Here is a 16,191-nt window from a genome sequence, read left to right as displayed (position 1 = left end):
TTAAGCAAAAGTTCCCTCAGGCCTCCCTAAGCTGCCAGTCTTTCAAAGTCAGAATGCATTGCTAAGCCAGTAGGCAGCCTTGGTTTCCTTGGATTCACTTGAACATTAGTTTGAGTTCTCTGCTTGCTTTGTCACCTGTCTGGAGCTGTAACACGCATCCTGCAAGTTCAGTCTGATGTGCCCTGTATCTGTATCATGCTTTCTTTTTCCTTCTATAAGTAGACCAAAAACATTGCAGCTTCCATCCCTTAACGAACATCTTTTAAAAATTGTTGATAGTATTTTAGAGCTTGTGACTGTGAAAATAAAAATATCTCTCAAAGCTGTGGCATTGTGAGTTGTGAAAAGAGTTATTGTGAGCACAATTCCCCCCTCAAGTGGGAAATGTGTCTCTCACCTTCAAAATCAACCTGTTCCAGAATCACACAGTGTGTGGACATTATTTCCCAGGTTGAATTATTACTTGAATAAATCTGTACAATGAGATTTAAAGTACTTTGGTTCTGCCTGTTCTGTGGATGAATACCATTTCAAACGATGTATTACAGCACACCAAAGATAAAATGATGAATTATATAGCTTTCCACTATTGATTTGCTTGTCTCAAAAGGTATAGAATGCTAAATTCAACCTGGAATATTCTTTTCTAAAAACATACATGGTAAGCAAAATTCATATTTACTTACCAGTCAGAGTTTAACAACTCTGGATATCTCCACCAGATCCACAGAAGACTGACCCTGCCGACAATCAGATATGGAAGGTGGAGGGGTTCAGAAGACCCTACCTCTACTATTGAGCTAGTGGTTATTGATAGATTCTTGGAGACAGAGAAAAATTGACTTAGGTTGTGTACCCACTGCCAGGCTCTAAAAGATAGTTCAAAACTCATGGTCAAGGGAAGGCCCTGGATCAACTCAGTGGGTCATGTAAATAATAGACACAAACATGGGAGGTTAGTGGGGATGAGGTGGTTGAACAGAGAGAGAGCAGAGTAAGAATGGCCACTGTGCATTATGTAGACCTGTGAGACTTTCTAAAATCACACTATAGAAACATACACACACACACACAGAGAGAGAAAGAGAGAGAGAGAGAGAGAGAGAGAGAGAGAGAGAGAGAGAGAGAGAGAGAGAGAGAATTCAAATGAATGAATGCCTGGAATGAATAGTCTCTTACTGTCCTTCAACCTCTGGAATTCGCTGACCACAGGGTGCTTCCATGAGAAGGAATGCCAACCTGTGCTGTGTTACTTTTTTATCTCACAGGTTATGCACCCTGACAGACACTAAAGCATATTTTTTATATTACTCTTTTACAAAATGTATTTCTCTAGGATAAGTTGACAAAGGACATGGTGAATTTCCAAAATTAACTGTGAAAGACAGATCATCTGAAAGCCATGCATAACCTTTGTGTTCAGGTACTTCATTTCAAAAATGTCACATTCTGCTCGTTCAATGAGACTGTCATTATACTATTTTAAGCCTTAAAATTTGTGTTCTCAAGTTGAACAGGAATTATTGCTTCTATCTTTGGGCTTATTAGAAATAATTTAAAATTCATTTAAAATGATAAAATCACCTTTTCTAAAATGGTTGGATTCAGTTAAATGTTGAAAATTGCAGTGCAGTTCTTATTGTCTTTTGTATATGTGACTTTAATTAGCAACAATTCAACATCTGTATATGTAGCACAGGACTATTTTAAGGGCCTCAGAAAAAATTATACTCAGAAATAATTTTCTTTACTTTTAGATTCACCAGAAATAGATTAAACGTGAAATAAATTGGGGGATAATGTTACCTATAATTTAAGACTTTTCCATATAGAGAGAAACTTTAAAAATATGACAGTGGAAATACATCATCATTGATCTATCCTGTGATATGTGTGCAAATAAAAAGCTACCTCCCTAGGAAATATGTTTACCTCTGATCTTACTTCCCAAAATGAATTATGAGACTTTGGAAGGTTATGAAATAAAGATATAGAAATCCTCTTCCCCCCAGTCTCGAGGGAATGAATTCAATTATTTGTAATTTATTTAACAATTTACTCTCTACATAATCCTTATTCTCCAAATTCAAACTTTGCACAGTACTAATTCAGAGGGCCAGGGAAAGAACTACTAGAGTTAGATAAACCTGCTAGCCTTGGGCAGTCTCCACCAAACAGGGAAGGGAAGAGAAAGAGGCTTACCTGCTGGTTTGCAAGGGTTTCCCAGGAAAGATCAGCTAAGAGAACTGCTTCATCTGGCCATGAGCCAAGGAAGTGTAGGATCTAGGGGTTTTGCAACAAGTGTCAATCCAAGCAGCAAACCTCCAGTAAGTGTGTGAGAGTTAGGCAGTCTATGTGTGGGCATAAATTAAAGGTTGGAGAATTGTATCACAAGGAACCATGATTACCGTCCTGGTGGTAGAAGCCTGATCCTGGGGGGATATTTGTCCTGAATAGTGTTTTGTGGAACAAAAGCATGCTCTCTTGAAGAATATGAGATGGTGAGAGGCAGGGGATAACAAAAAAAATTTTAAACGATACCTTGGGATGTACTGTATTAAATTTTAAAATAATAAAAGTACTCATACAATCCTAATATCAGAGGATGGAATTCAAATAGGTACCTATCATTTAACTATAAAGGGTTCTTACATATTTACATAGTGATCAATAAATACATACTTTATCTTAGCTGCCTCAGGGTGACACTGCAAAATGGGGGCATGATTTAAATTACAGAAATCCCTTTCTCCATAGTCTTTAACATCAGCAGTCTAAGATCAAGACATGGCATATTTAGCTTCTACTGAGGCATTCCTGCATGGCTTGTAGAAGGATGACTTTCCTCTGCGTTCTGATATGACAAGTAAGGAGAAGGGAAGAGACTCTTTCAATTCTATAAAGGCCGTTTGTTCTCAAGACTTCTGCCAAGCTTACATGTCAACCACACTTCTGTCTCCCAGTACCATGATACTTGTTGTGGTCTTTAGTAGAATACATGGGTGTCCTAGGGGATCACAGATCAATGGAATCTGCCAAGTTTGATCATCTCACTGATAGCAGGAGACTCATGTATCATATTTGGTTTTCCTTGTACAAATTCTCTGTAATTAGTTCAAAATTAAACTGTCTCCATGAACTTCATATCATGAGCTTGTCCATATTTCTCAAGATTAACTATTCTAGTTTAGTTATACTATACATTCATCTGAAATAGGAAATTTCTCCATTAATTTCCTGAACGTAAAAGATGTTTATTTCATTTTTGTGCCTTTTTGCAGATAAAACAGTCATTTGTTCACAATCTGAGGAAAATACAGGCATTGATCCCACTTATTCCAAAGGTTATCTTCTTATCTGTGTGGGAAAGAAGGACATTGTCTCAAGGTTTCTCTGTCCACTCAGGTACTTTGGACAATATATGAATCCTGTTTCCCCAGTTATCTGCATAGAATTTAAGAGAGAAGAATGAAAACCTTAATCTGAGTGTGATTGTTCCTATGCAGGGAAGTTACCCACATCACAACACCATCCTAACTATAGGCTCAGATCAATTAATTCCCCACAGGGCCCTCACTCTTACACTCTCCTTTTTGAGCCCAACAGCCAAAGGAAATTTATTTCCAGCATGATTAGTTTAGGTAATGCCCTGTGGTTGAAAGTAACAGGAAGTAAACTTCAAAGAATATTCTGGATAGATTTTCCTTCTTTTAGGTTTCCATTCTTTCAAAAATTCTTCCAGCATGAAATCAGCATTGTTCATGGGTAGCTTTGCTAGACTGCCAGACTTAACTCAGCCTTGTTCATAGATAGCATTACTTTATCTTAATTTGTAAGTGTTGTATTACATAAACTGATTTTATTTTTTTAATATAATAAAATTCATGCCAAGTTGGGTGATGGAAAGAAGAGCTTGTGGTTCTTTGGTTCCTTCTAGAGAGGAATTAGCTAACTAATGTCCACTTAATTATGTCTATAGACTTTTAATGTTTGGAAATAAACAGTTTCACTAAGCTAGTCTTTTGGGAAATGATGCTAGTTTTTAGTAGTAAGGTTTAAAGAAAAAAATCTAGATGCATTACAAAAAAAACTGTTTGATTGCAATGAGTACAGTTATCATCATGGACAAGTGGAAGAGAGTACCTGAAATTATAAACCCAGCCAAATGAAGTGTGTAGTAGAATACTTGATTGTTTTTGTCTTAAAGACACAATAGATGCACAGAGCAGCCACATACCCAGAACTCAGAAGAATTCCATTCTTTAGTAAATTTTAGAAAGGCTTTTGTGTCATAAGCTATGAGATTTGAAAATAGCAAAGGAGAAAATCAAAGTTTCCTTACTGGTATCTTGACACCCCTCTTAGTCTGCAAATCATAGAGTAGTCTGGCTAGCTTTGTCCAAGTTTGGAGACGGTAAACTCTGATGTCAGCTGACTTGTGTACTGGCATCTACATAAGCCACTAGGTTTGCCCCGCTGTGTCATGAGATAATCCATATAAGTATTAATCAACACAACAAGGTAATAAATCCATAACAAGAATCCAGAATCTTTCTTCATAAAACAAATTTTAGTTGCAGGCATTTTTCACCCAGATCTACCTTTCAATATGGTGTCAATAAATTTGTTTTCTATCAAAATTTGTAGAACAGCGATAGGACTTCCAGCCCAGAGGGAGGTGGTTCCTTGTTCTACACATCTGTCACAAGTTCCCAGTTCCCATCAGTTATTCATTACCCCTTTATTATTTTCCTTTAAAACTCTCCAGGGAATTCAGAATCGAGAGTGGACCATCACTAATAAATTTACACAAAGATAGCATTGGGCATGCCTTAAGATATCTGCTGGAAAAAGTAGATGAATGCACCCTAAACCGCAGCAGGATCTAGAGATTAACCTGTCTAGACTCATAAGACTTTCAGAGCAGTTTCTCTGAAGTCTTGGATCCATCTTCATAGGAGCTATTTATTTGTGTCGGCACAGAGATTAAACTCAACAAACTGTGATGTTTTTATTTTTATCCCAAAAAGGTGAAAGCATTTGTTACAGCCACACCAGTAAAATATTTCAATTTCTGTTAATTTTGTGACCATTTATGTGAACATACATCATATTCTCCCTACGGTCGTCTATTTCAGTCTCACTTTTCCAAATTTATTTTTACATGTTATTATCCAAGAAACTTCACCCTTAACTTTTTCACCCTTAACTTGATAATCCCAAGGCACAGTAGTAACTACCGCCCCGGTCTAATGACGTTATCAGTGTTGAACGAGTAGCTAGATAATAATTAGTCCGAAATTAAGAGTCGGTATAATTCTACCACCAAGATATTCTATGGGCCATGTTAGACCATGAGTTTGCAGTTTAATCAAAGATTCAAACTAACTAATAATGAAGTTGACTACTCTTTGCCTCAGAGAATTACAGAAAACCCAAGCACAGGTCAAATATGAAAGCTTTCCAATATATTCATGTTTTACTCCTCAATCCCTTTTACTTTTCTTTCAGTGTCTGCCAAGCCAAGACCCCACAGTGACGAATATTCAAAGAAAATCCCCCCGCCAAAACCAAAACGGAATCCCAACACTCAGCTTAGCACGTCATTCGATGAAACCTACATCAAAAAACATGTGCCAAGAAGGACCTCGCTCCCACGAGATTCATCTCTGTCCCAGGTCTGCAGCCCTGCAGCGGACCCGGAAGAAGAGGAGCCAGTGTACATCGAGATGGTGGGTAACATTCTGAGAGACTTCAGGAAGGAAGAAGATGACCAGAGTGAGGCTGTGTACGAGGAGATGAAATACCCCATTTTCGACGACCTCGGTCATGATTCCAAATGTGACTTCGACCATCACAGTTGTTCTTCGCAGTGTGCTACTCCCACGGTGCCTGACTTGGACTTCCTCAAGTCTTCAGGACCATGTACTCCTAAGGGTCTGCTCTGTGACATACCCCCACCCTTCCCCAACTTACTTTCTCATAGACCACCCCTGCTGGTGTTCCCACCTGCCCCAGCGCACTGCTCCCCCAATTCTGATGAGTCTCCGCTGACCCCTCTGGAGGTTACAAAGCTTCCTGTATTGGAAAACGTGTCTTACATGAAGCAGCCACCTGGAGCATGTCCATCCTCCCTGCCATCGCACACCTCCAGCCACACTAAAGACCAGACCGGAGCCCTGGGCCCGGCGCCTGCAGCGTCCGTCCTCTCCTCGTCTCCTCCGCCTCCATCCACTCTGTACAGAACCCAATCTCCTCATGGCTATCCAAAAAATCATTCTACCTCCCCATCCCCTGTCAGCATGGGGAGGTCCCTGACGCCCTTGAGTCTCAAGAGGCCTCCCCCCTATGACGCTGTGCATTCTGGCAGCCTCTCAAGAAGTTCTCCCTCAGTGCCTCACTCGATTCCCAGACCCGTGTCACAAGATGGGGCAAAGATGGTCAACGCCGCAGTGAACACCTACAGCGCTGCGCAGAGCGGTTCCAGGTCCCGGACACCAACCAGTCCTTTGGAGGAGCTCACCAGCCTTTTTACCTCAGGGCGTAGCCTGCTGAGGAAGTCATCCAGCGGCCGAAGGTCCAAAGAGCCTACAGAGAGTAAGTTCCACAACCTCATCTGGTACAGGCCTCAAAACCAAAATGAGGCTCCATTGGTGCATGCATGCAAATCTCAGGGGACTTGCTTCTGAGTCTTTTTGATTCTGATATCAAAATGTAAGGACATTTTTAAATTTCTAGCACTCACTAAAAGAATTACTGCGTTCTGAGTGGGCACTCACCACAAAGATTAAAAATGGCAATCTGCCCAGTTGTAAAATATTCTACTCCCCAAAAGATGTGAGTTTCTTAAGGCTATAATTGAAATTATTACAATAGCCCCATAAGGTCTAGTGTGGAACACCATGCATTTTTTAGGTAAAGGGTTTGATTTGGAAGAACCTAAACATGTACATGCAGAATAGTTAAAGACAAAACATATCTAAGATTACAACAACTCAGTTGTTGAAGACTTTCTGCAGGAAATCCTGCAGGAAAGACAGCAAATTAGACAAAGTTTCAGGTTTCTTTCCCTTTCATATAAAGAATAGTTCTGTCTACACGCTTCATATGATCACAGGCTTCCCTCCACTGTCAAAGAGAACACTTGATTCTCTGCTACACACCATGGGAGGGGATGGAAAGAGAGCTCATCAGCTAAAAGGACTTGCACATGGCTTGATTCACAGTTAATTCTAATTCCTGATGGAGGGACTCTGGCGTCTTCACACAGTTTGGCAGCACACCACACACACACACACACACACACACACACACACACACACACACACTCCAATAGCACCACCAGCACCAGCACCATACCACAAACCACACAGACACACATACAGCCACACATACACACTTATACATTCCAACACCACCATACCACATACCACACTAACACACATACAGACACACACACACACACACACACACACACACACATACTTACACATTCCATCACCACCATACCACGTACCACACAGACACACATACAGCCGCACGCAGGCGCACATACATACACACACACATACATATAGACATACAGACACACACAGAGATACACATACATACACCACCACCACACCACACACACACACACACACACACACACAAAATGAATCTTTAATAAAATCTAAATCTTATGTTTAACTTATTCTTCCTGGATCCATTGTTGTGTATATTATATGAAATAATGAAGCTATAAAAAACTGTTGCCAGGGAGTTTTAAAGACCAGAAATTTCAGTTTCTGGGTGACTAGCTCTTTCATGAGTCCTACATAGCTCACATCATAAGTCTGTTAAAAGTCCCATGCAGGCCGGGCAGTGGTGGCACACGCCTTTAATCCCAGCACTCGGGAGACAGAGGCAGGCAGATCTCTGTGAGTTTGAGGCCAGCCTGGTCTACAAGAGCTAGTTCCAGGACAGGAACAAAAAAAAAAAAAAAAAAACAGTCCCATGCAGTTCAGGGTCAGTTGTCTACATGTCCAGATAATTAAGTCACACTAATTTTTGTTTGTTTTGATTTAATCGTGATTTAGTCATTTAAACTGCTTTAATCATCATATGTCAAACGAGTCCACCATGCAATCTGGTTGTCTACTTATGTAGTTCTACTGTTTAAATGGGGAAGAAAAGAAGTCCCTATCCCTTTTTATGCTGGGGATGACCATGGCATTCTCAAGTAACCCATAATCATTGGTAGCCTTTTCCTTTCTTTACCAGGAAATAATTATAAATGCACTAGTTGATCAAATAATACTCTCCCACATTTTTATGAGCCTAAGCAGTAGTTTTTAATGCCTTCAATATTCTTGAGTTAATTCTATCTATCTATCTATCTATCTATCTATCTATCTATCTATCTATCTATCTCTTTAAATTATTTTAAGAATTGAATTTAAAAATTAAGGGGATTCTATATTTCATGTTAGATACATGAAACAAAACTATATATGTATATAACATCTCAACATCTCAGATCACTCATGCACACACTCAAAATTCTTAGGAGGAGTCTATCTATAGAACAGTTGTTCAGAATTCAAACAGTTTTTGCCTGCAGGGATGTTTGACAATGTCAGTGTCTAGTAAAATCATTGGTTGGCACTCTGGAATGATACTGTGTCTACAATGCAGAAGTTGGGATTATAGAGAATAATTAAAACTACTCACTAAAAGGCAGGTCCATTGCGAGTAAAATTTTTAGAATAAAAGAGAAAAATGTGAAGGAATTACTTATTCTAAAATATACAATTCCCCCGTGACGTTATCAGGCATTTCACTTTGGATTGGTGAAACTCTTGGGCTTCCTCCCTACCTATCAGCTTCCTTGGCGAACCCTTAACACCTTCAGCTGGCAGATGGACAATTAGCTAGAACAACTGTATATAAAGGAACAATTAACTAATGAAGTTATTTCAGGGGAAAAAGTCCATCTGCTAGTATCAATCTATGTGACGTATATCAGAGACACAACTCTCTGACACTGAAAGGGCTTTGCATTCTTCAAGAACAAAGCTTGTGCAAGGAAGAGTGACCTGGGATTTTTGCAGGCTTTTGGAGCCAAGGACAGGATTTTTTTCCGTCATCTATTGGCTGTGTTACAACACTTCAGAGAAAGTCATGTTGAGTTTCATTGGACCTGACATTTTATTCTACATAAATGAGAGGGAAGAGAAATGAAGAGTAGGGATAAATAATTAAAGCTTTAATTGTCCTTGGCTATAGAGAAAAATAGAAACATAATACTTTATGCTAAAAAAATAGAACTCTTAGAAATATTATGTGATGCACAGAAACCAAATTGCTAATAAATACAAGTTAGCTCCTAATCGTTGCTTCACTACCTTCCATGACATCTTCTTTCCTTTACCCCAGTCTGACAGGGTTGGTAGGCACCTGTTGACATCATAAACATAGAACAAGTGACATGAAGTAGTGAAAGATTCATGACTTGAGTGTCGTTAAGGGTTTTTTTATACAATATTTCAGGATTATTTTACATTCTAAGGATATTTGTATCTGTTTTCCCTCCCGCTTTATGCATTTGAAAAGTGAATTCTCTGGTTAGAGGTAAGGCTGTGACTCCTGCCTTCAGTTCAACGAGCTACACTAGAAATTGGGGAGAAACAGTGTTTGCTGGGCTCACTTTCTAGTTCTCGTGCTTACAGGTTCATGCTTAGATAGCTTTCTTATACACCCAGGAACAATTCCTGAGGACTGGTACCACTCATAGTGAACTGTTCCCTTATGAATCAATTAACGACCAAGAAAATCCCTCATGGGAGCTGGAAAGATGGCTCAGTTATGCTTCTTTCTTTCACAGAGTACAAGAGTTCAGTTTCCATCATTAATTACAAGCATCCCTAATTCTAGTTCCAGGAGTCTTCTCTTGACCTTCATGAACACCAGCTGGACAGGTGGCACACAACATACATGCAGGCAAAACACACTCAAAAAAAATCTTTAAAAAAATATTCTCTCAGAGACCTGTTCACAAACTAACCTGATAGAGATAATCAAGTTTCCAGTCCTAAACATGAACCTCAGAAATCTAGAATTCGTATATTTGACTGCAGATATCACGAACACCATTGTGCTGACCTCATGGTCACCACTGTCCAGCTTCAGAGTCCATGACTACCCCAAGGGAAATTAAGACACTGATCCAAACCCCAGCTATGGATAGGGAAGTGGCTCAGCAGGTATGAGAGCTTGTGACACAAGCATGACATTCTGAATTCAGATCCCAGCGCCCATATAACATGCTGGGAACAGGTGCTCATGTGCCTCTTATACTAATGCTCTAGCAGGAGTGACAGGAGGATCTCCAGAGGGTGTTGCTTATCAGCCTCCCTCCTGGTTCAGTGATGGATCCTGTCGCAGAGGAATAAAGCAGAGTGCTAAAGGAGGAACCCAGTCTCCTCCTCTGGCCTCTGTGCACGCACGCGTGCACACACACACACACACACACACACACACACACACGTACTACACATATATCAAACACATGCAAACGATGACAACAAGAAAACGGCTAATGGCAATGACACTCTCACAAGAGAAGACCAGGCACTGACAGTGGTGGTGAACAGGAAGAACAACAGACCCTCAGTAAATGCTCTCAGCCCCACCTTCTTTATCCCCTAGACCCGTGAGTCTGTCCATGCAGATATTTGCTTTTAAAATGAAAGAAAATATACAGTTCTTTAAGAATGAGCCAGTCTGTTTAATCAGTCTTCTTTTAAAGCTAAACTACCCTGTATTCAGGGTGGTAAGGTTAAGTGAAAAATAACTAAAATTCCTTGATTTTGAACATTCATGTGACTCGTAATTAATTGGGATAGCGACTTTGTCTGTTTTCCTTGTTCAGTTTATCCTAGAACTGCAGCTCAGAATCACTGAAGAAAACATAATTTCATAAATAATTGCTCACCTTTCTGGGGGTACACTGCAGCTGTCTTCGATTGATTCAGGTAGACATGTTTATCCCCAGTGTTTATATTCACTGGCTGCTGAATCTTTAAGTGCAGTTTCTTGTCAGCAATTTAAGCAGCAATTCTCTTTGTTAAAAAGAACCCGTGCTGCTTTAGACTCTAAAATCCAGTCACATTGTCAATTCAGAAACAAACTACAGTGGTCTATTTAAAAAGAGACTTAGTCATACCTAAGTCACACCAGTGGAATATACAGCTGATTTCTTTTGCTCCTCATCATTTAGATGAAACAGAATATTTATTATTGATGTTTTATTTACTTTCATGGATTTTGAAATTTTAAAAAATATAAAATATAAAAATATAAAATAAAATAAAAATATAAACTCTTATGTTTAAATAAGAAGGTAAGTTCCTTGTGCCTTATTATAGTGCCTGGTGTGTGGCCTCTACTTGACTAAATGATCTAGGGACTTAGAACAAGACTAGATGCCATAAGAAGTACTTTCCATCTTTGACTAACCACAAAGTGTTAGGACTTTGGATAAGGCTTTTATGCCATACGTTTCCAACCTACAATAGAAAATCCTAGGTGGTAAAACTCAGCTTTCTACTGCTTATGGGTTTTGTGCTTCTATGGACTTACGGATGGCCTGACAAACCCCAGACACACCTCTGAGTCTTTGTGTTAGAAGTCTTCACTTGCTCCAGGGATTCCTATAAATTCCATAAAACAGTGTCAGTTTTACCCTGGAGTCTCTACCCAGAATTCGTCAACTTATAATTTAACATAGATAGCTTTTGTGTGCTTTGCTTGTACTTCTGTAACGATCTGTAACCTAGTCTAATGTCTCATAATTTAAAAAAAATCATTACTAAGACAAAAGGTAGGTAGGGAAAGGGCTAATCTTACAGGTATTTTAATTCTTGTAACACCTTGGTCTGCTGTGTTTCTCAGAGTCAAAGCTATATATATATATTCACACACATATGTGTGTGTGTTGAACTTGAGTGAATATGCATTATAACTTGAGAAGACTATTGAACTTGAACTTGAGCAGGAGAAATCATATAAGAAGTATTTGACCATGAAGTTTAAAAACTAATAAACTTCTGTGACCTAGAAAATTTCACATTGAAATCAATATAGTCATTCAACAAGAGAATACTGAATCCATTGCTTACACTCTTAAGTGGCATGATTTAAAGAACCATTCTATTCCAGGCATATTTAACTGGAATAAAAAATATAAAGACTATAACCATGAAGCATTTAAACGTAAGCCATTCTGTAGATGTCAATTCATTCTCAGCTCCTGTACCAATGAAAGAGCTGTGAAAATTGATCCCTTTCGGGTGCCTAGAATTAAAAAGGTGCATTTATAAAAGTAAGTAAGCAATTTAACACTTTAAAGAAGGAATTCCAATCAGCTCAACATTATGCATTATTGAGCCCAAGTAGAAAAAGAATGCAAACCTCTTGAAGCAAGCCATTTAATCTCTCTGAAAAGAAGCCATGTGGAAACCCAGGGAACTATTAAGATGCCACTAGCTGGTTGAATGTGTGTGCATTATCGGAGGAAACTGAGTTCATTTATAAAATATTTTGAAAGCTTTTCGTATTTTTTGAAAAACATTATTTCCTCCAGAAGTTTGTAAATGAGTAACAACTTCAAATTTAATAAGGTGTATGGAACAGTGCATGGTGATTCGTGGTTGAAGCAAGCTCATTATTGTAGCTTGCTGATGAGAGTTAGGTTAATTAAACATTCCACTCCTGGTAGGAAAGCCAATCAACTGGAGAATCTGGGCCATCGCTATTCCCAAAGGAAAGAAATGAAAGTCCTAACGAGCACTTGAGAGGAGAGGGAGGGGTGTAGATGACATGGGTTTTGAATCCATGCATACTATCTAGCTAGGTATACAATTGACCTGGTTGTGGGGGGGGGGCAATGTTTCAATTGAGACAGCTGAGCTTTACTTCTGACCATGAATAACAGAGAAAAAACTTAACTTACATTTTCTCCTGATCCAATTTTAGTTGCATTCAGTGAAATGACATTTTTCTATTTTCTATGTGCATCTTCCTGTTTATAAATGGGATTAATATTACTAAGCAAGGCAGAGAAAGAAGAGAGAATCAACAGCCTTAAAGAGCTCCAGGTATTTAAGCATTGGATAGGAAGGGGGATTCATATTCCTTCATGGTAGCCTCTTCAAGTTCACCTTGCTCAAATAAAAATAACCCTCATTCATGGACATCCAAGTAGCATTTATTATATGTAATGGGACACACACATACCACAATGATTATAAGGGCATTTGTTGGGAAAAAAAAGAAGGAATTTGGGAGGAGTAGAGATGAGAGATGATAATATAATCAATGTGCACAGCATATATGTGTATGTGAATGTGAAACAATAAATAATAGTAGTTTGAAACAAGTATAGACAAGATCAGGACAGTCATTTATTACCTAACACAGATATGGTCCTGTGAATGAATACTTCTATCATGTCTTTTTGTTCTCATGACACAACTAAGCTATCCAAATGGCTAGAAGGATATAGTTGATAGCATCCCCCAAGAGAATGATCAGAACTGAGGTGAAGCATTGCTTTATTCGAGTATCACATTCTAGATGTCAAATTTGCCTTTAGAGCTGCATACTAATTTTAATGTTTTGACTGATTGGTTATTAGCCATTTATTAGTGATTATCACCCAGAGAGAGCTGTCAGAAGATGAACACTTGTCAGTGGCACAATGTCCTGAGACATTGAAAACCTAAAAAATTTAAATAAATCACCTCACACTTCTCTCTTATTAGTTTATTGATTTACTAGTTTATTAATAATCTTCCTTTAATGTTGAAGAATTCATTTTGGTTTAGTTTTGACTAGCAAAAGGTCCCATTGATGTTTCAGGAAGAAAACAATAAAAGACTCACTACATCTAGACAATGATCCTCACTTAAGGGCATGTTCTGTATGTGATATCTACAACTTCCTCTCCCATTCTATCAGGGTTACTATCTGTAACACCCCTGGCTGTCCTAGAACTAGCTCTTGTAGTCCAGGCTGGCCTCGAACTCACAGAGATCTACCTGCCTGTCTCTCGAGTGCTGGGATTAAAGGTGTGAGCCACCACCATCTGGCTCTCCTATTATTTTTTTTTCTTCATTTATTTTTAAGATAGTTTTTCACTATGTAACTCAGCCTAGCCTTGACTCCTGGATCCTCTTGCTTCAACCTCCATAAGTTCCGGTCTGACAGGCATGGACTTTCACCCTTTTTCTTGATGGGTACTTTTGAGTGGCTCTCAGGTTGACAGTTATTTTCTTTCCTCATGCACTAAAGGAAGTTCTTTTGTGGCTTCTTTCTCATGATCTAGAACCCTGGTTGACTTCCCAGCTTCTTGGTTTCCCATGGTTTAATACAATGTGCTCCGCTGTGGTTTTTCTTTTGGCTTATTCTACTCAGAGTCACAGGCAACATCAAGTGACCACAGCCACTCCCTTGATGACACCTTAAAAAGACTGTGAGCCCAATGGGATCAAGCAGTCTATCTGTCCATGAAATCTCTTGCCTTTTGTCCTATTCTATCTTAACCTCAAGCTAAAATCATATAAGCTTTCCTACTTGTTCTCTGACTCTAGTTTATTTTCCATCTTGATTCCCTCAAGGCTTGCACTGGTTAGTTTTTCTGAACTTGACACTAACTAGAGTCACTGAGAAAGCAAGAATGTTGAGAAATTGCCTCCATCACATTGGCCTGAAAGTATGTCTGTGGGCATTTTCTTAGCTGTTAATTGATATAAGGGGGCCCTTCCCACTATTGTTAGCATTGTCTCTAGGAAGATGGGTGTGGGCACTATTTTTAAAAGTAGCAGAGCAAGCTGAAGGAAATGAACCAATAAGTAGCCTTCTTTTGTGATCTTTGCTTGTGTTCCTGCCCTGATTTTCATCAGTGATTGACTGTGACACACAGCACTGTGAGCTGAATAAATTCTTTCCTAACTTAAAATGGTTTGGGTCAGTGCAATAGAAAGTAAGTTAATACACTTCTCGTGACATAGCTGACCTTGTGACATCTTCCTTGTAATGGCTTTTCTGTCACCATTGTACCACAGAGCATCTTCTGTAGGGCTGGATCCTTTGTGAGCTCCTTCCCTCTTCTTTTGTTGGAGCTATCTTCCTTTATGTGCTACAAGTTCTTCGGGCCAGGACTGAGGGTGTTGTCACTGTCATGTATACATGGTACACATGTAAAGGCATGATCCGGGCATGTGATGCGAGTGGGTTTTGTTGTAAGTGCTGGTATGCTTACAGATCAGGAGCATCTTTAAAATGCGCATTGGCCCTGATGACTGAGTGAATGAGTGGGTATCTCACCTTCTAATTACACGGCAGCTTTGGAGGACAAGAATCATATGCTGTCCTCATTCTGTGTCTATAGTCCTCATGAGTGCATTCTGCACCATCGGTGGACAATGGTGGAGCTAATGATATTTTTCAAACCTAAACTTTTTAACAGCCACCTAAAATATCATGATTATGAAGTACTGATAACCTGAGTTACTAGATGAACACTAGTTAAGATAGTTAAGAACCAAATGTTCCAAGGAAAGCCCATTGAAGACTCAGGTTTACATATTTACATATTTAAATATGAAGATATGCATTAGCCAAAAGAAGAATCAGTACAATTACAGATTGAGAGATGAAGACAGTCAGTCAACAATAAGAATAAAAACAAATACTTGTTGTCTCTGCACAAATACGTATTGATATAAGTTCTATGAAAAGAAAATAGCACAGATCTTCACCAGTGAGTTCTGGAAGCAGTTGTTACAGTTGGTGAGTTTAGCTGGGCTGCAGGTGGCTTTGAATATGACCTGCTTACTGCTGGGTTTTTAGAAAACTGGAAAAAAAAGGTAAATATGGCTATTTATTTTCACAGTTTGGTTTAAAATAGATTTGTTCAACCAGATTTAAGACTTCCTTAATATACTATAAAATAGTTTGGGGACTCAAACTGTGTATGTGGCTGTGTGTGTGTGTGTGTGTGTGTGTGTGTGTGTGTGTGTGTGTAAGATCAGCAGTCCAATGTCCTAGGGCAATAGATAAATTTTGTTATTTTAGGGAAGACAAAATTCCACAATGACAAACTTTTATTACCCCCAAATTTACCTTAAAAATTGTTGCAATTTATAT

General features: G+C 38.9%; 1 protein-coding gene across 1 annotated transcript in view; it reads left to right on the top strand.

The window, feature by feature from the left end:
* Nyap2 (neuronal tyrosine-phosphorylated phosphoinositide-3-kinase adaptor 2) overlaps positions 1-16,191 on the top strand; it is a 143,953-nt gene that overhangs the window by 43,093 nt on the left and 84,669 nt on the right. The window contains exon 2 of the mRNA XM_026785552.1: positions 5,512-6,597. Coding sequence (XP_026641353.1) covers positions 5,512-6,597 — 1,086 coding nt within the window. The remainder of the gene's footprint in view (positions 1-5,511; positions 6,598-16,191) is intronic.

The sequence above is a fragment of the Microtus ochrogaster genome, linkage group LG2 (genome assembly GCF_000317375.1).
Source record: "Microtus ochrogaster isolate Prairie Vole_2 linkage group LG2, MicOch1.0, whole genome shotgun sequence".
NCBI lineage: Eukaryota > Metazoa > Chordata > Mammalia > Rodentia > Cricetidae > Microtus > Microtus ochrogaster.
This window is presented reverse-complemented; position numbering and strand designations above follow the sequence as displayed.